We start from the raw sequence: 23,567 nt of genomic DNA on the forward strand, positions 1-23,567 counted from the left end.
TACGTTCTACCATTTTTATTCTGTTGTGTTGAGGCCAGCATTGCAATAAACAAGCTAAACTACTTACATTGGACTCATTTTCAGTAACTGACATTTACAGGAATATACTAGAAACGGCACTAAAAAGTTTAAGAAAAGTTACGGTAAACTTGCATGCACATCATACAGAAAAGTAACATTTTAAATATAAAAAAGAAAAACTTCCTGGAAGCATTATGCCAGTATTAAGAAACAGCGCTACTCTGGATGTGACAAATTCTGTATGTGGGTGTTACTCTTTCCAAAGACTGTCAGAGGCATGAGTGCTGCAAAAGAACAACAACAAAAACAAACACAAAAGAAAATGTGTCTTACAGTTTGTAAGCAAGATGACACCGCCCAACACAAAGAGGGGTCTGGAGTTCAGTTCACGCCCGAAGCCTGCCCCCTCGGCCTCCAGGGGTCATTCAGAGCGTTCTCAAATCCAATTCCGACACACGACTTGTCACTGCTCCTCTCCCCTTGAAAAAAGCACGTTAGAAGCTGCCCTACAGGTCTCAGCAGTGGGACAATCTAATTGAATCACCGCAGCCTTCTAATAACAGAAGAAACGGACGTGACCGTCACCCTCAGCCCACCGGCGAGGGCGTTGAGGAAGTCATCAACCCTTCGAAACTCTGAAAAGAAACCAGTGTTGAAGTCTGGACAGAAAGCCTTAAAAAAGTGACAGCACCAATACAGCTGCTCAGTGTACCTGCGGTGGGCCGTCAGGGTCAGCGGCTTCTTTCTAGATGAAAGGAGCAGAGGCTAGCCAACGCCCACTACCGTCACAGAGAACCAGCCGAGAAGGAAAGGCCCCACGATGATCCTGCTGCGCTGCCCCCACAGCCGGCCGCTCCCGACGGCTCACACAGGCAGCACCTCACTGTCCTGTGGCTGGAGGGGCATTTCAAGGAGTGCCCCCCAGCCCCAGGCACCCCCGGCTTAGGGGGTGCGTATCACCCAGCCCTGTGCTGGCAGCACGTTACCAACCAGCCTGCGTGAAGACCTGTCAACTGTCGTGTGTGAATTCCTTAAATTCGGTTTAAATAGTCCATTAAAGATCTGTTTAGAAAATACCTTTGAAAAACAAGGGTAACTTTAAAAAATGGAAACTTTCAAATCCATTTATATTTTTATTATAAACAAAACTTAATTAAAAGCTTAACAAACTGGCTGAAAACTCACCAAGTGTCAGACCCTCCAGCAATTTAAAAAATGATAATTTACCAGCATTTCCTCATCAGAGTCCCCTCTCCGGTAAGGGTATACCTACATCTGTAAGGGTCAGTGGACTCTGAATCAATTTTATGGTTTGTTTGTTTTTTTTTTTAATCACCAGGTATTAGGATACTAATGATAGTCCCTATATCCATCCAGAAATGCTGGCAGAAAGCACTGGCCACCATACAGGACAGATCATACCACAGCTCCATACCCAGCGTCTGCCTGGATGCCCCCCGGCGCCGAGGTCCGGGAGAATGCCTGGTTTCAGTCATTTCCGGACTAAGTGTGACAACATGTGAGCAGGGAGCACCGTGCGAGTCTCCGGGAGGGAATCCTCCTGGGGCCCAGAGACTTCTCCACCCCTGGGGAGGGCAGACAGGCTGGGGAGGGCCTGGCCAGGCCCCTGGAGGCTAACCCTGGCATTCCTGGCCGGAGCCACCATGCTCACTGGTGGGCCAGTTTGGGGCATCCCCGTACTCAAAGGCCATATGGCAGCCTCTGGAAAAACAAAACCAAAACATCACCTTCTATTAAACTCTGTATATTATTATTTTTTACAATAGAAAGTTAAAAATCAAGACTTAGATTTACTATACATTTTTTCTCTCAGATTACAAAGTTTATATTATATAACTGGGGTTCCCTAAATTGATTTCTTTTAAAACAGTCTTAAAGAGACCAGAAGTGAATACAAAAGAACTAAACAAAATAAAAAATTAGAATGTGCTGTAGCTGAAAGCTGTCTATACCTGTAAGCCTCCAAGTTTCATACAAAAAAAAAAAAAAAAAACCCACAAAAAAACCAAAAAACCCAACAAACCCAGGGGCGAGCGCGCGAACAGACGTGGGTGAGCACCGCGCGGTGGCAGGAGTTAGCACCTGGAGACAACAGGCCGCCGCCAGACAGGATCCGGGCCGGGCACACCACTGACAAGGCCTGCATCTCTGCGATTGTGTGAATGCATTTCTTCTGCGGTTTTTTCTTTTTTTTAAAAAAATGACCAATGATGTTAATAAATAACTATTTATATACACATAAGCTCGGGAAGTGGTTCCCAAGGGCGGCGCAGCAGCAGCAGCAGCAGGGGCAGCGCTAGCCAGGCAGGGACTCACAGCGGGCTGGACTTCCGTAGAAAATTGCCGAACCTTACAAAAAAAGTCTCCTTTTTTTTTTTTAATCTTTTCTTCTTTTTTTTTTTAAAGTTGAGGTAAAAGCTTCAGTGTATGGAAACCTGCAGGCTGCACACACAGCCGCTCTGTTCCCTCCGAGGAGCTCGTGACATCACCACGAGCGGAGAACGCACATCCCACCCGACCACCCCCCAAAGGCTCCACGCTCCGGGCTGGGGCTGCGATGACCCTTCGCTTAGGCCCAGCCTGGTCCCCACAAGCAGGCACATCTGCCCTCAGCCCCCCCCGCCCCCCAGAAAGAGGTGCCCACATCAGACACGAGGGTCAGAACTCGGGGCCCAAATGACAAGGACGATGCGTGTTGACAGAGCTAACAGCTTTCAAATACAGTACCCATGTCCGAGACGTTTCCTTGGAAGAAATTCTTTCTCGAGCTATGGACCAGGCTGGGCCTAAGCAAAGGGATTCCACAAGGTTCTTCGGTACGAATCTCACACAGTTTTCTGGGGTCATCGGGTTAGCATTTGAAGTTGTCATCTCCAAGTGACTGAATTCAGTGACGAAGAAGAGACTTTCTGCAGAGTTCACACCTTCTCATCAAGTCTAACGCACACACAAGATAGATCTGTGACCTATGAAAGCAAAAACTGGAAGATATCATAACACTGAATTAAGAAGCAGACCTGCACACCATGGAACAAAGTAGTATATGAACCACAGAGGGGTACGGCAGTCTCGGCGTGTGCGACATCCATCTGTCCTGTTCTGTCCGAAGCCAGTTCATTCTGAGTCGCTGCTGTCAGAGCTGGACCCGCTGGAGCTGCTGCTCCCAGACTCGGAGGAACTGCTGCTGCTGAGCCTGGACGGGCCCCCTGAGGGTGCTGAGCCGGGCTTCTCTGTGGAGACACGGGCAGGGAGATACGCTCTGCACACCTGCTTCTTGACCCACTTGGCAGCATGTCGTCCATGCCAGTGTGACACCACCACACTGTGTGCCACGATCCACCCACTTCCTGACCCAGTCGTTTAATAAGTATTTATTGAAATTAATCAGGTCAACAAGACTATCTGAATATACTTGAGACAGAAAAAAATGAATGCAGACTACTAATAGGAAATGATGGATGCGAGAAAGGCTGCCCATCAAAAACATCCACCAGTCACATGGCCACCAGCAGCGACAGGAACACCAGCTGCTGGCGTTTCTGGAGCGCTTACTCTGCCTGGGGCATCCAAAGAGTGACTACAGGAGACAGACCCCTTCAGCGGGCAGGGTCATGGGCCCTGTCTCGACACCGGGCAAACCATGTCGCCAAGGCCATGGCCCCCAGCTAGAACATGCTCCAGTCCAGACAGGACCCTACTGTCCCCCCATATATGTGTCCCGGAAGCCAGGGAAAGAGATGTGTGCTCTAACAGGGTCCAGGAAAAGGAGGCAAGGGCTCCAATGCTGGCTCCCCTGAGCACAAGACCTGGCAAAGCGCAGGGCATGGAGCTGGGCCTCCCGCCTCTGCTACCTCAGCCTGCCGTGGAACTCATGCCACTGCCAGGCAACAGTCAGAAAGCTCACGGTGAGCCCAGCTAACCGGCTGGGTTGCCCGGTCCAGCCCCACAAGAGCCCCCTCCTGGGTCCTCTGTCTGTGGTGCCCTGGAATGGGCTGTGTTCACACACACCCCACGTGTGCACACCACCCTGCAGGGCTGGAGTATGACCCCCGGTGACAGACAAGGAAATCGAGGTTTCAGGAGCTCAAGAGCTCATCTAAGAACATGGAGCTCATGAGGAGGTGAGCCACACTCAGACGTGGGCCTGCTCGATGCTCAAACCCCTACTGCTGACACCCCTCACCCCCACCAAAGAGGGGTGGCACGGCAGCCGCCAGCGGTACCTTTCCGGGCGGGCTTCTTGCTGCTGCTCAGCTGCCCGCTGACGTCCTGCAGACGCTTTTCCAGCTCCTTCTTCTTTTCCTGAGCTAGCTCCTCTTTCGACTTGGCTGCCTGTTTCTTCCCGCTTGCTGCTGTCGGGGAACAAATGGGCACTCAGACTGCAGAGGGGACCGATGGGGCAGGAGCCAGGGCTGTATCCAGGTGGCCAAGGCCCCAGCCCTGCACACTGGCATCCATGCCAGCTGCCCAGCTTTCATGGGTCTGGGCGCTGACAGATGCAAAGCTGTCACCAGGGCTTCCAGTGGCAGAAATGACTGGGATGAGACAGACCCACCACCACCCACATCTGCTGAGCCCTCAGGGTGTGCAAAGCCTGGATCCTAAGGTGACAGAGGCCATTCCTATGGTGCCAACAGGTGCATGGACAGGATGTGGTTTGGCCAACGTCCCTCATGTGCAGGGCAGAGCCTCTGATTCATGGACCTGCCTCACCAGGGCCGCTGCTCTCCATCTGCCCGAGCAGGAGGCCCGGTCTCCACTGCCTGACACTCCGGAGTCGCTCCCTCCAAGTTGACCCGGTGACTCACCGTGGGTCAGACGCACTGTGACCACACAGACATTCCACCCAGGAAAAGGAGCGAGTGAGGCCCACGCACACCCGAGAGGCCACATGCAAGTTCGAGTGAGCCCTGCACTCACTTGACAGCCTACGGGGGCTGCCACAAGGGCTGCCTTGGGTCTGCCCTCCCTCCTACTCTCCCAGACCTGCAGACCCCAGCAGTGACTCGTTCCTGCCACTGACTTCAGGGAAGCCTGGGCTGGTGCCCCAGGGTCCATCCTGTGAGGCGTCTGGACTTGTGACCCCAGTCAAAGGGAGGGTGTCCTTGTTATAAGAGAAGCTGGTCTGCCCTGCAAGGGACCATGAGAGGTCATCTGCAGCCAAGGCCCCAAATGGAGGGGAGCCTCAGGAAGGCATGCAGTGAGGACCCCAACTGGGCCCTGAATGAATGGGGTTTGGGGCCGGAGCCCAGCCCCAGGGTCGCGCCTTCCCTGGACAAGGTTAAGGCCGAGGCACACAGTGCTGCCCATGTCCCCAAGAACAGGGAAAGAGGGCTCTGGCTGGGGGGGCTCAGGCCTGGGTTCAGCCCCAAGCCCACTGGCCCTGGCTGAGCACAGATATCCTCAGGGCATCTGTGGTGGGATGAAGGAGCCAAGACAGCGTGGCAGCCCTGTGCCCACGCTCGCTGCACAGGGTCTGTGAGGAGTGACAGGAGGGGCAGGCCAAGGAGGGGAGAGGAGCTTCGAGCACCACGCTCCACGCAGGCAACTTACAGAACGGTTTCCTTTGCTTTTTCTGTAAACAAGACTTGACGTATCTCTCCAGTTCCCTCAAAGTGGTGGGTTTCAGAGTCTCAAAGTCAATTTCTATCTCGTCGGGGTTGGAGTCCCTGAGCGAGGGCTCCCGAGATTGAATGATGTGCACCACCCGGCCCAGCTTCTCCCCGGGCAGCCGGTTGATGTCCAGGCTAAGCTGGCGCTTTTCATCGTAGCTCATGGGCAGGCCCTCCTCCTCTTCCTCCGAGTCGTAGGAGGCAGATGCCTGCTTGCCGCCTTTCTTCAGCTGTCTGGGGCAGAAGACAGAGCAACGTGGCGTTGAGTCTCTGTCCACCTGCCGTGGGGGCCCACTGCACACACCCCTTCCTCCCACCAGCAGGCTGCTCTCTGGGACCAAGCTTTCTTCCCAAAGTGGTGCCCCAAGGCAGAAAATCCAAGGTTAGAAAAGTTGCTCCCAGCTGCGGGGTTTCCAGACCTTGGCCAGGAAACAATTACAGAGGTCAGTTCCTCTCTACACCCTACAGGCGTCTCCAACTCCACAGGTCAAGAAATGATTTCTGTATTCAGGTAATCCAAAAAGCGGGAACAAAGGAACAAAAAACACAGAGGAAAAAGAAAATAATAAAATGATAGACCAAAATCCAATTATATCAATAATTATGTGAAATATAAACGATCTAGGGCCAGCCATGGTGGCTCACGCCTGTAATCCCAGCACTTTGGGAGGCTGAGGCAGGTGGATCACCTGAGGTCAGGAGTTCGAGACTAGTCTGGCCAACATGGTGAAACCCTGTCTCTACTAAAAATACGAAAATGAGCCAGGCATGGTGGCGGGCACCTGTAATACCAGCTACTCGGGATGCTGAGGCAGGAGGATCACTTGAACCCTGGAGGCGGAGGTTGCAGTGAGCCGAGATCGTGCTACTGCACTCCAGCCTAGGCAATAGAGTGAGACTCCTTCTCAAAAAAATCTAAAAAATAAAAAATAAAAAAAAGGTTTCAAGTCAGTAATCTAATCTTCTACCTTAAAAAGTAAAAAGAAGCCAAGTCTAAACTAAGCAAAGGCAACAGTAAAGATCAGAAATAAATAAAAGTAAAAATATTTTTAAAAAAAAATCAATGAAATCTAATTATGTTTCTTTGAAAGTTCAATAAAATTGGTATGTCTCTATCCAGATTCACCAAGAAAAAAGACACAAATTAGCAATATCAGGAATGAAAAAGACACGTCACTACAGGCCCTACAGACAATAAAAGGATAATAGAGAAATACTAACCAACAAACTTATGTCCATAAGTTTGACAATCTGAGTGGAATGGATTAATGCCTTAGGCATAAACCTCTAAAACTCACTCAAGAAGAAACTGATAATCTAATAAGCCTATACCTATTAAAATAATTGAATTCATGATTAAAAATCTTCCAACAATCAAAACTCCAGGCCCAGATGGTTCTGCTAGTGAATCCTACCAAACATTTAAGTATTAGTATCAATTCTATACATTCACTCCACAAAACAGAAGAGGGGCAACACTTTTCAAATCTTTTTTTTTTTTTTTTTTCCAAGGCCGAGTCTTGCTCTGTCGCCCAGGCTGGAGTGCAGTGGCGTGATCTCGGCTCACTGCAACCTCTGCCTCCCGGGTTCAAGAGATTCTCCTGTCTCAGCCTCCCGAGTAGCTAGGATTACAGGCACCCGTCACCAAGCCCGGCTAATTTTTCTGTTCTTAGTGGAGACGGGGTTTCACCATGTTGGCCCAAATTTCTGGGATTACACTGCACCTGGCCTCAAATCACTTTTTAATTGTCTCTAATCACTCAAATATTATATCCCAACCAACACTTTTTTTTTTTTAAAGAGATAGAATCCTACTGTGTTGCCCATGGTGATCTCAAACTCCTGAGCTCAAGTGATCCTCCTGCCTTGGCCTCCCAAAGTGCTGGGATTACAGGTGGGAGCCACCACACCTGGCTGCAACTCATTTTTGAGGCCAGCATTATACTGATACTAAAAACAGACAAAGATAGTACAGGCTGGGTATCCCAAATCGAAAAATCCAAAATGCTCCAAAATCTGAAACTGTCTGAGTCTCAACGTGACGCTCAAAGGAAAGCTCACTGAGGCATTTCAGATTTTCAGATTTGAGATGCTTCAGATTTGAGATGCTTCAGATTTGAGATGCTTCAGTTTTGAGATGCTTCAGTTTTGAGATGCTCAATGGGGAGTATAATGCAAATATTCCAAAATCTGAAAAAATCCAAAATCGGAAGCACCTTTTATTTTGGAAGCATCCTTATTTCAGATAAAGGATACTCAACCTGTATAAGAAAAATGGATTTTTGCATCCACCTCCAAAAATGAGAGAGGGAGGGAGGGAGAAAAGAAGGGAAGACCTACCCCGACCATTCCACTCGCTGTCTTCATTAACGGCTGACCCAGCTGTCTTAAGCCCAAACCCAGGACCCCCATGCTCCTCTCCTCCTCCCTCCAAGCACCAGGGCCTGGCCATGCCGCCTCCCAAATGAGTCTATCTCCAGAGCCACACCAATTTCTTTTGCCTGCACAACCACGATAACTGCCAAAGGGGTATCCTTTCTTCCATTCCTGATTCCCACTAAGCTATTCTCCATAGCGGCGAGGATCTGATCATGTTGAGCTTAAATCCCAACTCTCCTTCATTTGCTTGAAAAGGAAGCATGAACACCTCAAACAAAGCTGGCTGATCTCAGCAGCCTCAACTCACCTTTTTTCCCCAACTTGTTCTTTTTCAGTGGTGCCAACTTTGCCCTCATTCCCAAAAGGAACACGTCCTACTGGCCTCTGTGGCTTTGTACCCGCTGTTCCCTGTTCTTGGAACTCCCTCCCTGGCCCTCTGCTGCCAAGCTTGCCCCCACACAGCTGTTGCCTCCCCCTTGGGAAGCCTCCCTTCCACCTGGCCAGGAGAGCCCCCATCCTGGGCCTGAGCTCCTTCCCTACTAGCTCACATTGCTTTGTGGCTCCTGCGTGTCCCTAGCAGACACTCCTCAGGGTGGTGCCCAGCCACAGCACGGGCTCCCGAAGGAGGCTGAATGCAGCTGTGCACGATTCCACTATCCCTGCCTCCTGCCTATGGGCAAGTCCAAAATGGGGTGTTCAACTCCCCCTAGTCAAGATCCTTGGCCCAGACCAGAAGAACATCCCAAAAGCTTCATGATGTGGAAACCAGGCTGTGCCAGCGCTTCAATGCCCAGAATCCAGGCCAGCCCCGCAGAGAGCTGAGCAGCACCACCTGGGCCGCCGGACTTCCCAGCACAGGTCTCATCAGGCCCTCTGTCTCCCCGCCCCCATCACCCTGGTTTCCAGGTGGCCAAGGCACAAAGCCCCCAATCCCAGCACTGCTGCTACGTGAGCCCCCATGGCACGCTGAGTGCTGGGCTCTTGGAGCCCGAGCGGGTCTGGAGCCCACCTGCCGGCCGCAGTCGTGCTGTTGGCCTTCTTGGCAGGAGCCTTCTTCTGCTGGGCCTGCTTGGCAGGCGGAGCCACCTTGGCCTTCTTCTCTTCCTCAGCCTTCACTTTGTGCTTCTCCTTCTCCTTCTCCTTGTCCTTCTTCTTCTTCTCCTTCTCCTTCTTCTCCTTCTTCTTCTTTGGTTTGTTTACTGGGGCCTGAGACAGGGCGGCCAGCTGCTCGTGCACGGCCTTCAGCTGGAAAAGAGCGGGCGGCTGAGCAGGTGCTGGGCACGGCCCACACTACTGGGGCTGCGTGGGGCCCTGGGATTGGAGGGGGCTTGGGGCGATGTCGGAGCCGCCTCAGCTGGGCGAGGAGGTGAACCAGGAGCACCCGGGCCCTGCTCTGCCCCTCACTCCCGTGACCCCCAGTGAGTCATGAGCCCTCTCCGCCTCGGCTTCTTCACCTGCAGTGGGGAAGAGCTGCCTGGCCACAGGCTCAGCACTGCGCAGGTGGCACAACAGGGACTCGGTAAGGACAGCTAACTTTTTAAAAAAAATTTATTATACTTTAAGTTCTGGGATACATGTGTAGAACGTGCAGGTTTGTCACATAGGTATACATGTGCCACGGTGGTTTGCTGCACCCATCAACGTGTCATCTACATTAGGTGGGCAGCTAACAGTTTTATTATTACTATTGTTCAGATAAGGAAGGACTCTCTAGAAGTTTAAATGCCTGCACAAAGGAGATTTTCATCAGTGACTTCTGGGAAGCCATTTGATAACACGCAGGACTCCGGGGTTAAAACAATCCACTGCCAGCAACCAGCATTCATCCAGGGCTGCCCTGCAGCTGGCAGTGTGCCAAGCGCCTCGCCCTCCCCACTGCAGCCACCCCCATGGGAGAGGAGAGGCCCCTTGAGAGGCACTGCCCAGGTGAGGCCACGGCCTGTCCCTGCCTCTGGGTGGTCTGTGCAAGGAAGGCAGCGGGCAGGTGGAGGAGCTGCCACCTCACAGCCGTCTTCCCTGCTGTGTGTCCTTGCCACTTCAAAATCAAATGTCCAGCCCCACTCTGGGGACTGCAGGGCCATCGCTGTCCTTGCAGCCCTGAATCATGCTGTTCCCCTTCTGACTGGACAGCCCTGCTCTACTTTCTCCCAATCTGGGGTCCCAGAAATCATGCATCTGGCTGGCTGCCAGAGGTCTGGGGAAACAATTCACATCTTTCTCAATTTGACCTCAAGACAGCTCAGAGTGAGTGACATTTGTCCCATACTGCAAACGAGGAAAGCAGAGAAGGGGGAGGAAGCACAACCTGGCAGCGGGGCTGGGGCTGGGCAGCTACACGGCAGGGCCCTCAGGACCCTGGAGCCCGCACCCCACCCCACTGCGAGTGATTGCTTGGAGCCCAGGCACTACTGTGGCCTCTGCAAGTGCCTCACAGGCATTTCTGGAGCAGAGCAAGGCACACATTAACCACACATGACCACTGAGCTCCCACCTGAGGCCCGCCAGGTCTTCAGAAACATCCCAGCCATGTGTCCCCGCAGCCACCCATGTGTGCTGTGGTTTAGGCTCGCACCACCCCAGACCTGGGGAGGGCACTCTGAGTGTCTTTACGAGGAAGCACTACCGCGGCTGCTGAGGGACACAGGGCAGAGGAGGGTACCATGCAAAGGGACGGACCTTGGGCTGCTGTGCCAGCAATCCCGCCTCAGGCCCTGAACCCCACCCAAGCGTGCCAGTGCCCACCTGCTCCTGCAGCTCTGCCAGCCTGGTGGCCCGCTCCTCCTCCGAGTCCGAGCTGCCCGAGTCCGAAGAGCTCTCCTCACTGCTACGGCTGCTCTCAGCACCCTTGCTCACCATGGGGGCTGCGGGGGCAGGCAGTGCCGGTGCCTCCACGGGCTCATCCGGCATCTTGGCAAACCTCATCTCAAACACGTCCTGCGGCAGAACAGAGGCTGTCCTGAAGACGTGGATGCCCATGGGGCTGCCCCTTGGTGTGGGCCCTCAGGGTTTCTGAGGTGCCCCTGGGGCAGCACCCACAGCTGTTACAAAGGTCGGGCTAGGAGGAGACAGGGTCCCGCCTGCCTGGGGGGCTGTGGTTGTTTCCAACTTGCCCTCCCTCCCTCCCCAGGCAATTCCTGGGGACAGGCCTGGGAGGAGGGGATACAGGAGCTGGCCCACAGCTCCCTTCAGCAACTCCATGAGCACTCTCTAGAAGATGCACGCATCCTTGTAGCCTCCTGGCCCAAAGCTCCCCGGGGCTGCCCCTGCTGTGAAACGGGAAAGAGTGTCTTCCCTTGAGCTTAGACAGGGTCCTCCATAGCCACAGGAGTCCAAGAGTGTTGACCTCTTCCCATCTCTTCACCCCGGAACTGACTGCAGCATCACATCTCATGAATGGTTAACTCCAAAAGTTGGCCCAAAAGGCCAAAGTCTAGTCCTATTGATATTTTATTTACAAAAAAATATAAAAATTAGCCAGTCATGGCAGCACATGTCTGTGATCCTAGCTGCTCGGGAGGATGCGATGGGTGGATTGCTTGAACCCAGGAGGTCGAGGCTGCAGTGAGCCGAAATCATGCCATTGCACTCCAGCCTGGGTGACAGAGTGAGACCCTGTCTCAAATATATACATATATATATATATACACACACACACACACACACACACATATATACACACACATATATACACACATATACACACACACACACATATATACACACACACATATATATACACACACACACACACACATTTTTAAGTTTCTCTTTTACTAATTTTTTTTTTTCTCTCAAGACAGAGTCTTGCTCTTTTGCCCAGGCTGGAGTGCAATGGCGTGATCTCAGCTCACTGCATCCTCCACATCCTGGTTTCAAGTGATTCTCTTGCCTCAGCCTCCTGAGTAGCTGGGATCACAAGCACGCACCACCACTCCTGGCTAATTTTTTGTATTTTTAGTAGAGCCGAAGTTTCACCATGTTGGCCAGGCTATTCTCGAACTCCTGACCTCGTGATCTGCCTGCCTTGGCCTCCTAAAGTGCTGGGCTTACAGGTGTGAGCCACCACGCCCGGCCTACTTTATTTATTGTAGGGACAGGGTCCTGCCCTGTTGCCCAGGCTGCTCTTGAACCCCTGAGCTCAAGTGATCCTCCCACTCTGGCCTCCCAAAGTGCTGAGATTGCAGGCGTAAGCCACCACACCCGGACTTCCTATCAAATGACTTTGGAAAGCCTTTGGACCAGGACCTAGGCCCTCAGTCGCCCCTCTTAGCAAACGTCCCCCTCCCTGGGGCAGCCCAGGCTCACCGAAGACAGGGATGCACAGTGATGTGGAAATGAGGGAGATTTCTCTTTGCCAAGCTCAGAAACCTGAATCCACACTGTCTGCACACGTGACATGCCTCCACTGTTCAGGCTGGAGCCAGCTCTGGAGAAGCCCACCCCAGGCTCTCATATCCCAGGCTCTCCTCTCAGGAGATGTCCCCAGAGGCAACCCAACCCACAGAGCAGCGATCCAGGCCCCTGCTCGGCCGACAGCCTTGAAGGCCATTCAGGTCAGGTCGTTTTGCTGTTGGGCTCTAACCCCACAGCTCAATTGATAAAACTGCACAATTGCTAAATAGTGCTCAGTCATGGAAATCCATCAGCCTCAGGGTCTCACTGTGTTGCCCAGGCTGGAGTGCTGTGCAATCACAGCTCATTGCAGTCTCAAACGCCTGGGCTCAGGTGATCCTCCCATCTCACTTTCCTGAGTAGCTGGTACTACAGGGACACACCACCACACCTGGCTCATTTTAAAAATCTGTTGTAGAGACAGCTCGTCTCAAACTCTTGCCCTCAAGTGATCCTCCCACCTCCGCCTCCCAAAGTGCTGGGATTACAGGCATGAGCACCATGTCTATCCAACAGCACCTGTTGTAGGAGCAGGGGCAGAGCTGCTGGCTTCCCTGCTTGGTCTGCAAGCCTGGGTTTCCGTCCTCTATGCTCAGCTCCCTCGTTAAACTCAACCCAGTATTTACCAGGCTCCAGAGGACTGCGCTTTGCAAGGTCTTTTGGGTTCAAGACACAGTGAGCGAGGTCTCAGTATAAAACCAGGGTTCTGATGGCTTCCTCTGGATGTAATGGGACCTCCAGGACCACTCTGCCATCATCCCCCACAGGACCCAGTGCACAGAGAGGGTGGCAACGGCAGCAGTGCCTGGGAGAGGACCTTGGGCAGGCCCTGTGCACGGGAGAGTGGGAAAGGGAGCGGGACCCACAGGGGGAACGAGTTTCTCTCTCTGCCCCTTTTATGGGTCCTGTGTCATCCACAATAATACCATGGGCTGCTCGGGGATTTCAAAACAGTCTGTGCAAGGACTGAGAACATCTTAAGACGACATTCTGGGTCCCATGAAAAGGAAAAGCATGCTGGAAGAGAACACATACCCATAATTCTCCCCTTTCCTCCAAAAATCAAGTCCTTTGATTAAATAACATTTATAACAGTGGTGCTGTTACTTATAAAAGCAAACCACCTGCGATCACAATTAGAAAAGGTGAGAATAGATTCTGGCACATCCACCCACACCAAAATATGTGTGTGGGACCTGGACTTTGGCAGAAAAATGCACATGCAGGCAGGAGCACACACACACACACACACACACACACACTCTACACACATACAAATCTCTGTGAGGTTTGTGCATGTTCACAAAGTCCCTGTGCTGAGAGCCAGACCAAGACACTCCTGTTTTCCCTTAAGACATCTCACTGCTTCCTGCATTGTCTCCAATCCACCTTTTACTTCTGTTGTCAGAAAAGCAAAATGCTACATAAGCCACTGTCACCTAATTCATCCACTGGCTGCACTGACAGGCTAGTGTCCAAGCCTCTCCTTGCCACAGAGACTTGCTGGAAACTACAGTCGGGGAAGCCACAAGAGAAAGGGCATCTGCCGTCCCACCTGGTACACGCACCAGCCCCTGGAGGGAAAGGCTCACTGCTGCGACACCCCCACGGAGCCCCAGTGGTTCCACCAGCTCGCTGGCTGCCCTGCCCCAGTGGAAGCTCCTGGAACCCAGCTCAGAGCCTGGCAGGGACCTGGTTGGCACTAGGGAAAAACGTGTTGAGGGAATGAGGCTCTCTGAGGCCTTCCTCGGCTGGACATTCACCTGGGCGCCCACCCCACACCGAGGCCAGGATGCCCACAGTGCCGAGCTGAGCCGCCCCACGCGTGCCCAGCCTCGGGTTACCTGGAGCTTCCGGGCCATGGCCACCACCTCGTGGTCTGGGGGATTGTATTTGTAGCAATTCGAGAACATCAGCCGGACATCAGCAGCAAAGCCCTGTGCGTCTGGGTACTCTCGGCCATCCATCTTCCTCTGCAACACACAGTGACAGGGGCCAATGAGCATGGCCCGTGGCCTCAGGACTCTCTGCCACACCCCACGAGATGAACTCTGGTGCCTCAGGAGCCACCGCCAGCTCCAGGACAGTGCCTACTGGCCTGGCCGGCAGGACACCCCAGCTCTCCAGGACCTCGTACGAGGAAACCCAAAGTGAGGACATGAGAGGGTGACTCGATGGCTTGGCAGGGAGGGTCTGGGACTCCAGAGACAGATCTCCCGGTAGGAAGAAAAATGCACTCAACGAGAAATCCCAGGTTCCCGTAGGTGTCCCTTGGCCCCTTCCTTGTCCAGAGCTTCCCTTCACACAAAGTGGGTAAATCTTCACATGCTGACGTGCCATCAGCAGCCCCGGGGGGCGTGAGGCTGCAGCGAAGTCAGAGTCCACCAACAACAGGGGGCCTGCTCAGTCTACACAAGGAAATGTAATTTTTTCCCTCAAGGAAGCCAGTAGCTGTTAGCCAGCTTGCGTCCTACAGAAGCACCCCGGTATCCCAGGGGCCTAGCTGGACCTAAGGGACTCCACGCTGTGTCCAGCCGCAGCTCCTGAACCCCACAGGGGTGGAGGCAACGGGCACGTGTCGGCTGACACCCACCCACGTTTACTCGGCCACACAGAGACCCTACAGCAAAACCCACCGCAGGTCCCACCTGGTTTTGGCAAGCAGAGAACTGAGGCCAAGGCCTGGGCAGACAGTGCCAGGCGGCAGGGGTGAGGAGGGGCACACAACCAGTCCCCAGAGCTGGGAGGTGCAGGGGGCTCTGCCGGGGAGTGGCCAGAGGCAGGGTCGTCGAGGGACGCTTCAAGGTGACCACTGGGAACACACTAGTTGGGGCAAAAAGAGGTCACGCTGTGCCCGAGGGAGTGAGTTTCCTATCCCGGGATGGCTTCAAGGAGAGGGACCTTGTCGGGGACCTCGAGGGACGACACACGCAAGGGCAGGGTGAATCTACCCCGACCGCTCCGTGGGGTCCAGGCTGCATTCGTCCAGGTGCCAGTCAGATGGAGGGGCCGGGTCCTAACCTGCAGAGGGCGCCCCCAACTCAGGGCCCGCACCCTATGCACTCAGACATGAGACCCATCCAGAAGGAAGCGCTGGCAGAAAGAACCCGGGGGCACAGTGGGACCTGAAAGCCTCTGATGTTGGGAGAAAAGCTTGTTTTCCGTTTTAGCATGTGCCGGGACAAACCATCCCCAAAAGCTCCATCTGTAAAATCTATAGGTCCTGAGCCCTCTCTCCCTGATTCACCGCCCCTTTTCCGCAGTGTCCGCGCCACACTCGCGGGCAGCAAGTGCTGCCAACGCACCTGGCTTCTCCCCATGCCAGGACAGACAGAGGTGGGAAGCTCCGAACAAAGCAGATCATGACTTTAAAGTGAACTGATTTTCTAGAGCTTCTTTATTATGGTTTCAAGGGCAAATCAGACCCTTTGACCAAAACGGAATTAAGCTGAGCTTGAGTCCAGCCCAAACATTGGAACCCCCAGTGATGTTCCAGAAATCCCTGCTAACTGTGCTAACTGTGCTAACTGTGCTGTGGTAGAGACACACCAACCCCAGCCCTGGAGGCTGCAGCCGAGGCTCCTGGCAGCTCTGGGCTGCGTGGCTCCGGCTCTCAGCTTCCCCACCCACGGCAGTGGAGCCAGACGGCCCTGCTCGTCACTTTCACCTGACTGCACTGGGCTCTGGGGCCTGGGCCAGCCAGGTCTGTCCTGCCCCTGAGATCCAGTCAACCAAGGAAGAAAAGGCTTTCATCAGGAGATCCTGCCTCAAGTGGGCAGAACGACTGCGACTGGCTTCCCAGGATGAAAACAACTGCCCAACAGGGCTCCCAGCAGCTCTTCCCAGGGCCGCACAGCAGTTGGCGGAGGAGGCGGGCCACACCTCTGCCAACTGCCTGAACGTCCCTGGGAGCTGGCCTGGAGCTCTCCCAGAGGGAGGGCAGGTGCCAGCCAGAGGTCTGGAAAGGTGCTCAGGGAAGACTCAGTGGAGCTCACCCTGCCTTGGGGCGGTGCAGCTCAAATGACGCCCCCACCACCACCCACCATAGGGACCAGACTCACTCTGACCTGCTACGAGGCACATAAGAGCCCAGGCAGAGGCTGCCGCCTTGAGAAGACTGGCATGGGGGAGGTCAGGCCCTTGGTCTCAGCTCTGCCACCTGCCCAGGGCCCACTTCCGTCTGGTGAGGGGGTGGAGTTTGGAGGCACTTAAGGGACAGAAGCCAGGCCATCCCCACTGGCCGCCTCACTCCTGTCTGCTGTGAGGCGCCTGTATCCGGGGCTTGAGGGAAGCAAAGTGCAGCTTTAAAACTTGTGCCAACTGTGAGAGTGGCCCAGCTCTAGGGGCCCCCTGACCTGATGATACAGAATGGGAGGTGGGAAGGAAATCAATGAAATCACCAAACAGGTTCGATGGGAATAAACAACAACAGAGCCACAGACTCCGGGACCCACAGGCAGGGCACGCCTTCCTCGCTGAGCCCTGCCAGCCACAGCCGGGGATGCGGGGGCCAGCCCGGAGGGTGCGCTTCTCCGGCAGGCGAGACCCTGCTCCCCGAGAGCCCCCACTCAGCCGGCACAAGACATCAGCACCCACGGCAGAGCCGCAGGACGTGGGCAGAGCAGGGCCTGCCGCGCAGCCACGTACCTTCACGGTGCTGAGGTCCATCGGGTGCTTGATGATGTCGTGGTAGTCGTGCAGCTCCAGGGCCTCGGCGTCCACCGGCTTGTAGAAGGGCCAGGCGTAGGCCGCGTGCTTCTTGGATAGCATCTCCCTGAGGATGCTGTCACAGTAGCGCAGGTGCTCCGACAGCTTGCCCTTCTTGCCTGCGTGCTGGGGCACCTCGCCGTCCTCCAGGTCCTTCTTGGGAGGCTTGATGGGGCGGCCACCACTCTCCCGCCGGGCCACCACTTTGGCCTGCTTGGGGTCTGACAACGGCGGGGGTGACTCACTCCGGCTGGCAGTGATGGCCGACGTCGTGGGAGTGGTTGTGTCTGCTTTCCGCTTCACGCCCTTTTTCTGCGACAGTGAAATAACCAGTGAACCCTGGAAACCAGGCTGTGGCCCCAAAGACGCATGTCGCTGCAGCCGCGTTTCTGGGGCACTGTCTGCCTGCCTGGTGCTGGGCTAAGCGGCCACATGCACGGCCCCACAGGAGAGGACACCAAGGCTCAGGGGCCATGTCACTGGCCCAAGGTCACACAGCTGGCAGTGGTGAGGCTGGGACTCTCCCTCAGGCTCAACTCTGAAACCCGCCCTCACCTGGGTGTGGGGAGACACCTCTCTCCCTTAGCCCCGAGGGCTCAGGGGTCCCAGGTGGGCTCGCACCTCACACCCCAAGCCGTGTGAGGTGCTGCATGCAATTCGCCAGACACCTAACAAGCACCCAGACCAGGACCCGGGGACCTCGGTGCTGCAGAGACCTGGGAGGAACTCCCTGCTTTTAGAGACCAGCAGGAAAGTTCCAGGCAAGGGCCTGAGAGCGGGGGCTCCGCGGACAAACACAAGTTTTGCGGGACAAGAGGGAGGCAGGAGAGCATTCCGGACACAGGGCAGGGGGCAGCCCAACCAGGAGGCATGAAGCAGCCACAGCAGCTCTGGGAACAAGGGACTTCAGGGAGTGAGTGGGCAAGTCTGGACTCCATCCCAGCAGCAATGGGAGCCACCTAAGGCTATTTCAAGCAAGGAGAGGAGGGAAATGACCCACAGAGCCTTTTGTGGGTGTGTCCTGGGGACGGAGCCAGGCACCAGGCAGACGCACATGTTTAACGTCCAGGCCTTGTGGGGGTGTGCAGGCCTCTCTGGGCAGCCTGCAAGGGCCTCAGCACCCAGCACCCATGGGCATCACCTCAGCGTTCCAGGGCCAGGGCTCAGTGTGCACCCTGAGACCAGCTCAGCTGGCTTCTAATCTTAGCCCAGCGGGAGAAGAGCCAGGGGGAGCCACGGCTCCCAGCCCACGGCACCTGCCGTCTAGAGAGCCACCCACAGTCACTGCCCAGCCAAGCCACCGCCCTCAGACTGGCAGGGGCCAGAGCTGGCTATCCACAAACACTTGACAGGCACCAACGGGCTGCCAATCGCCAGGCGCGTGCCGCAGAGGGCGGGTAGCAGCAGGGAGAGACTCGTCTGGCCATGGCAAATGGGACATGCTCCAGAAACAGCCCCCACTGGGGGAGGCGGCTTGGCCAGAGGCCACCCATAAGTGCAGGCAGTGAAGGCCATGGGGAGGGGAAGCAACGGAGGTGGCGTTTTACCTTGGGCGAGCCATTTAACCCCTTTGAGCGCCCGCTTCCTCATCTGTAAGATGGGGGAAATACTGTCTGCCCCAGAGGGTCGCTGTGAGGATCAAATTGAAGAAGATAATACACATAAGTGCCTGGCACGGGCCCTGCTCAAAGCAGGAGACTCACCAGGCCTCACTAGCCCCAAATCTTGCAGGGAGCACCCACTCCCTGCCGAGACCGAAAGGGCCCGCTGTGAAAAGCTCCCAGCCAAGTGGGGAGCAGGACAGGCAGGTCCCCATGCTCCCATGTGGAGCCCACAGGCGGGGCCGGCTTGGGTGCTGGCACCTCACAATGCACCCAGGTGGGTACAGCTGGCACCACTCTCCTGAGTGTGAGCAGGGGAGGACCAGGACCCCTCCCACCCTGGCTTCTCTCCCACAACTTCCCCACCTTGACCAAGCCTTTGGCCAGGGCTTCTGGCCAGAGAAGCTGGGATTCAAGTTCAGCCAGGCCCTCCCTTACCAGCTGTGTGACCTTCAGCTCCCCAGGCCTAGGTCTCCTCATCTGCGTCAGTAACAACGGCCTGATCTCCCAGGGCGCAGAGAGAACCACTCCCAAGAGCCGGCACTCAGGGAAAGGTGGGAGCCCCCCGCCCGCTGCTCCTGCCCTGACCTCAGGAACCCTGGCTGGTCTCAGACGCCCCAGCCATCCAGACTCAGGGTACTCACCTTGACGACAGGCGGCGTAGGAGGGACCACGGGGACGATGGGTGTGGCAGGAGGAGGTGGGGCGGCAGCTGGGGGGACTGGGACCGACGTGACGTTTGCAGTGATGGTTGGTACAGGGGTGGCAGCGATGACGGGCGTCTGGGAGACAGTGGGGGGCACGCTCTGAAAGGGGGTCGCTGGGGAGACAGAGGACACGGCCGCCACTTGCTGCGTACCTTCAAGACAAGGAAGCGATGTTCAGCACGCCAGGCTCCGCTAGTATTTCCAGAAGCTTCCAGTGCCACCCCTCCAGCCAGAACACGGGGGCCAGCTCTGTGCTGCCAAGACCCCCGACCAGAAGAACCCTCTATGCTGAGATGCCCCCCATCCTGCATCTTGGGGGCAGGGATGGTCTGGCTCATCTTGGCTGAGGGCTCTCTGCATGAAGTGGAGGCCCCCCGCCACAGACCACAGGAGGCAGAACGAGGAAGCCAGGGCAGTCCCATGGCCTGGCAGTCAAGGGCCACCCTGGAGTCACGGAAAGCTGGTACTGAACTCGGTTCCCTCAGTAACAAGCTGAGTGACCAAGGACATGGCCATACTTAAGCCCCCAGCTTCTCCCATCTGCAACACGGGACAGCCCGTGGCACTGGCCATCCCGCTTGGTCAGCCTCTCCACCCGGACACGCCTGCATCCCGGGTTCCCAGGCCAGGTGGGATCCCGGGGCTCACGGCACTAATCACCACCGTGCTCCCTGACAGGGAGACGCGGTCTTACTTGACCAGGGAGCCAGGCAGGTGACAGTGACTCTCAGGTCCCAGAGAATCAAATGAGTGCTAAAGAGACAAAGCCCTAGGAGGGGCACAGGCCCCAGGCATCATGGAAGAAGTGACTTCAGGGCTGGAGCTGGAAGGGGGAGCAGGATTTGGGAGGTGGAGAGCAGGGACAGGTGACCCTCCTAGACTGTGAGCTCCTCCCCAGAGTGGGCTCAAAGGCAGCCGGCTACGGCGTTAACGTCTTCTGTATCCCCGGGCCAGCTGCCCCTCCAACATCACCCACAGGTCACACTCAGCCAAGACCCGGCACCCACAAGCTCTTCACGACAGATGGGAAACAGCTCAGATGGCTAAAGGACTCGAATCCCAGCCCATCCACCCGTAGGCCTCTGCAGAGAGGCCCGGCCCCTCGCCCACCCTGGCTCCCTTTACCTGTGCTCTGGGCTCCCGCAGCTGGCTTCCGGCCTTTGCCCTTTGGAGCAGGCGGTAATAATTCAACTTCCTCTTGGGGCATCTGGGCCACTTTTTGTAGAAAAATTTTCTCTAAGGCTTGGGCCATTAGCACTATGTCATCTGTGGGCTGAAGACACAGAGAGAGTTCAGGTCACGTGTCAGGAAAGGAGCTGTATGCTTGCAAAGAACATTATTAGTTGTAGCTCAAAAAAATATTTAAAATTTGTTAACAGATTTGGCAGTGCAGGAGAGAACAAAATGAATATATATACACACGTATATGTGTGTGTGTGTGTGTGTGTGTGTGTGTGTATATATATATATATATATACATATATAAAATTTTTTTTTTTTTGAGATGGAGTCTTGCTCTGTCGCCCAGGCTGGAGTGCAGTGGCACGATCTCGGCTCACTGCAACCTCCACCTCCCAGGTTTAAGCGATTCTCTTGCCTTAGCCTTCTGAGTAGCTGGGATTACAGGTGCCTGCTACCACACCTGGCTAATTTTTTTTGTATTTTTAGTAGAGACGGGGTTTCACCATGTTGCACAGGCTGGTCACCAACTCCTGAGCTCAAGTGATCCACCCACCTCGGCCTCTCAAAGTGCTGGGATTACAGGTGTGAGCCATGGCACCCGGCCAGGTGATGCGCTTTGGGCCTGCCCAAGAGCTGCTGCAAAGCGCCCAGGCTGACCTGGCACTGGCCAAGAACGGCTAGGGGATCCACGTCGCACAGCGCCCGAATCCTTACTGCATGCGGCGTGCTGGGCCCCCATCTTCTTACCTTGTTATAAATGTAACAATTTGTAAACATGGTGTTGAAGTCCTGCATACATTCGCTTGCACTCCAATAATAATTATTTTCTAGTCTCTTCTTAATAGTCCCCATATCCATTGGGTTTTTTATTATTTTATGATAATCCTAGGAAAGAGATTTTCAGAGGCATTACCAGAAGATTCTAAATAATTATTTTCACAATTCCCAAGTGGACACAGCCTGGCCTTCCCAAGTGGACTTAGGACTGGGGCTGGCCCAGAGGCACTTTCTGGTCTCTGAAGGCAGTGGGCTATGGTGAGGTGGGCACTTGGCCAGCTCCAAACTCCTGCCCAACCTCTCTCCGGACCCCAAGCATGTGCAGAGGGGAGCCCACGGAGCTAGGGCAGACCCCAGGACAGGTCTACATACTGGAGATGGGGCCAAACCTTCCAGGGTCCAAACCTGCAGGTGACCAGGGCCCAGCAGGGCCCAGAGCCCAGGCCACCAAGTGCCAGCCCAGGGCTTCCTCTGCAATGCTCAGGGTTTGTCTATGTGGGCCCTGGTCAAAAATGAGCATGCAGATGAGGGCACCATCACCTGAAAAGCAGGCCTCAACATACACTCGGCCTCAAACTCCAAGTGGGCTCACCAAGCTGGCAGATGGGCCATCCTGCAGGAGCCAGTGAGGCAGAAGGCGGCCCCAGTGAGCCTCGACTCCTAAGCCCCATCGCCGCTTTCCTCCTGGACATGCGTGGCTTCTCCCTATTTCCTGCACCTGGGGTAGCCGCCCTCCACTCTCCCACACCCATGTGGCCCCTGTGCGCCTTTGTGCTGTCCCCAGCTTAGCAGCAAATTCCCAAGGCCAGAGAGGCAGTCTTTCCAGGAGTGGGGGCAGCAGGAGGGGACAGAGGACGGCCGCAGCAGAGCATGGCTCTTGGGGAGGCAGCAGCTACGCACCGGCAGGTTCAATTTGATTGCGTCCACGGGCTGGTAGAAGGGCCAGGCGAACTGGTGTTTCCAGAGCGTCTTCACCACCACATTCTGCATGTACTGCAGCTGGTTGGTCTTGCGGCCAGGCTTGCTGGGGTTGGAGACCTCTGGGGGTGGTGGGTTCACAGGGCCCGGGGCCGCCGGGATCCCCGCAGGGGCGACTGTCGTGGTGGTGGACATCCTCCGGCAGCTCGCTCACTTTCTGTCACAGCAGCGGCTTGGAGAGGCCCTGGCTGCTTCTACGCTCCCTGAGGAGGCGCGACGTCCCATTTCCAGGCCCAACCAGGCGACAGCTGCAGAGGAGGAAGCACAACAGAGAGGCGGGCCAGTCACCCCAGGGACCCCCACCTCTCCCAGCCTCGGTGGGCTCCTGAGGGCACCTGTCGGGCCCCAGCAGGGCCTGCTCTACTCACTCACCCCCATTGCCCAGCCACCCAGGTGAGAGGCTGTCGGGAAAGCTGCTCAGGCCAAGCACCACCAGCTCAGAATGACTCTCCAACCACTGCTCTCAGGCACGGGAGGGAAGGCCTGGGCGGTGGAGGGAGCTCAGGCACATGCCACTTGCTCCCAGGTGGGGGCTTGGGGCACACACTGGGAGGCAGGTATGCCAAGGGACTCAGCCACTGGCAGCCTTCTGCCCACCAACCACCCACTCGTGGGACTGACTCGTTGCTACTGGGCTCTGACAGCTTGGCCACGACAATGTACTGACGAGTGACCCATGCGTGGACAGCACGGTGTGGGCCCAACACAGCCAGGGCAAGTGGGGCCGGCACAACACAGACGTTTGCAGACCCAAACACGGTGCGAGGAGGTGGCACCCTTGAGCAAGGCCAAGCAGTGAGGTTCTACCGTAGCCAGGAGAACGAGCCCAGGTTTGTGATGGCAGCGTGGCTGTGACCCGGCCCGGCTCTCGGCCAATCAGAGAGGCGGGAGCGGCGGCTCAGACCCTGCTGAACTCCGCACCCCAGCTGACCACAGGGAGCTCTGCACAGGTGAGATGCTGGGGCTTCCCTGGCCCCGAATGGCTGGCCACAGGCAGGGCTGGCAGGAGGAGGCCACCACCACCCTTCGTGTCCCAGGAGGGCATGGACAGTTGAGAGCGCCCATAGGAACACTGCACAGTGGAGAACGCATGCAGGCCTCCAACCATGGCCAGGGCCCTGTGGCGTGGCCCTGTGTCTACCTGTAAAGGTGTGGGGCAGACTTGAGGAGCTCTAACCCGGCGCCTGGGA

At 55.6% G+C, this 23,567-nt stretch overlaps 1 protein-coding gene across 4 annotated transcripts; it reads right to left on the minus strand.

The window, feature by feature from the left end:
• BRD3 (bromodomain containing 3) lies at positions 1 to 23,554 on the minus strand. 4 transcript variants are annotated; one of them, XM_032165582.2, is made up of 12 exons: positions 23,519 to 23,554; positions 22,300 to 22,625; positions 21,370 to 21,507; positions 20,566 to 20,713; positions 19,378 to 19,592; positions 17,073 to 17,444; positions 14,270 to 14,398; positions 10,776 to 10,967; positions 9,043 to 9,278; positions 5,596 to 5,888; positions 4,266 to 4,394; positions 1 to 3,272 (listed from the first exon to the last, which is right to left on the minus strand). In XM_032165582.2, exons 2-12 carry the CDS (start codon positions 22,510 to 22,512, stop codon positions 3,157 to 3,159), a joined length of 2,181 nt encoding a protein of 726 aa, XP_032021473.1. In that variant the 5' UTR covers positions 22,513 to 22,625; positions 23,519 to 23,554; the 3' UTR covers positions 1 to 3,156. The 4 variants fall into 4 exon arrangements, with proteins under 4 accessions (XP_032021473.1, XP_058301404.1, XP_032021474.1 ...); XM_058445421.1 differs by lacking the exon at positions 23,519 to 23,554 and adding an exon at positions 22,999 to 23,159; XM_032165583.2 differs by lacking the exon at positions 23,519 to 23,554 and adding an exon at positions 22,750 to 23,159 and having other exon boundaries at positions 4,266 to 4,391.
• Between the last annotated feature and the right edge of the window lie 13 nt (positions 23,555 to 23,567).

Source organism: Hylobates moloch, unplaced genomic scaffold, assembly GCF_009828535.3.
Source record: "Hylobates moloch isolate HMO894 unplaced genomic scaffold, HMol_V3 SCAFFOLD_10, whole genome shotgun sequence".
Taxonomy (NCBI): domain Eukaryota; kingdom Metazoa; phylum Chordata; class Mammalia; order Primates; family Hylobatidae; genus Hylobates; species Hylobates moloch.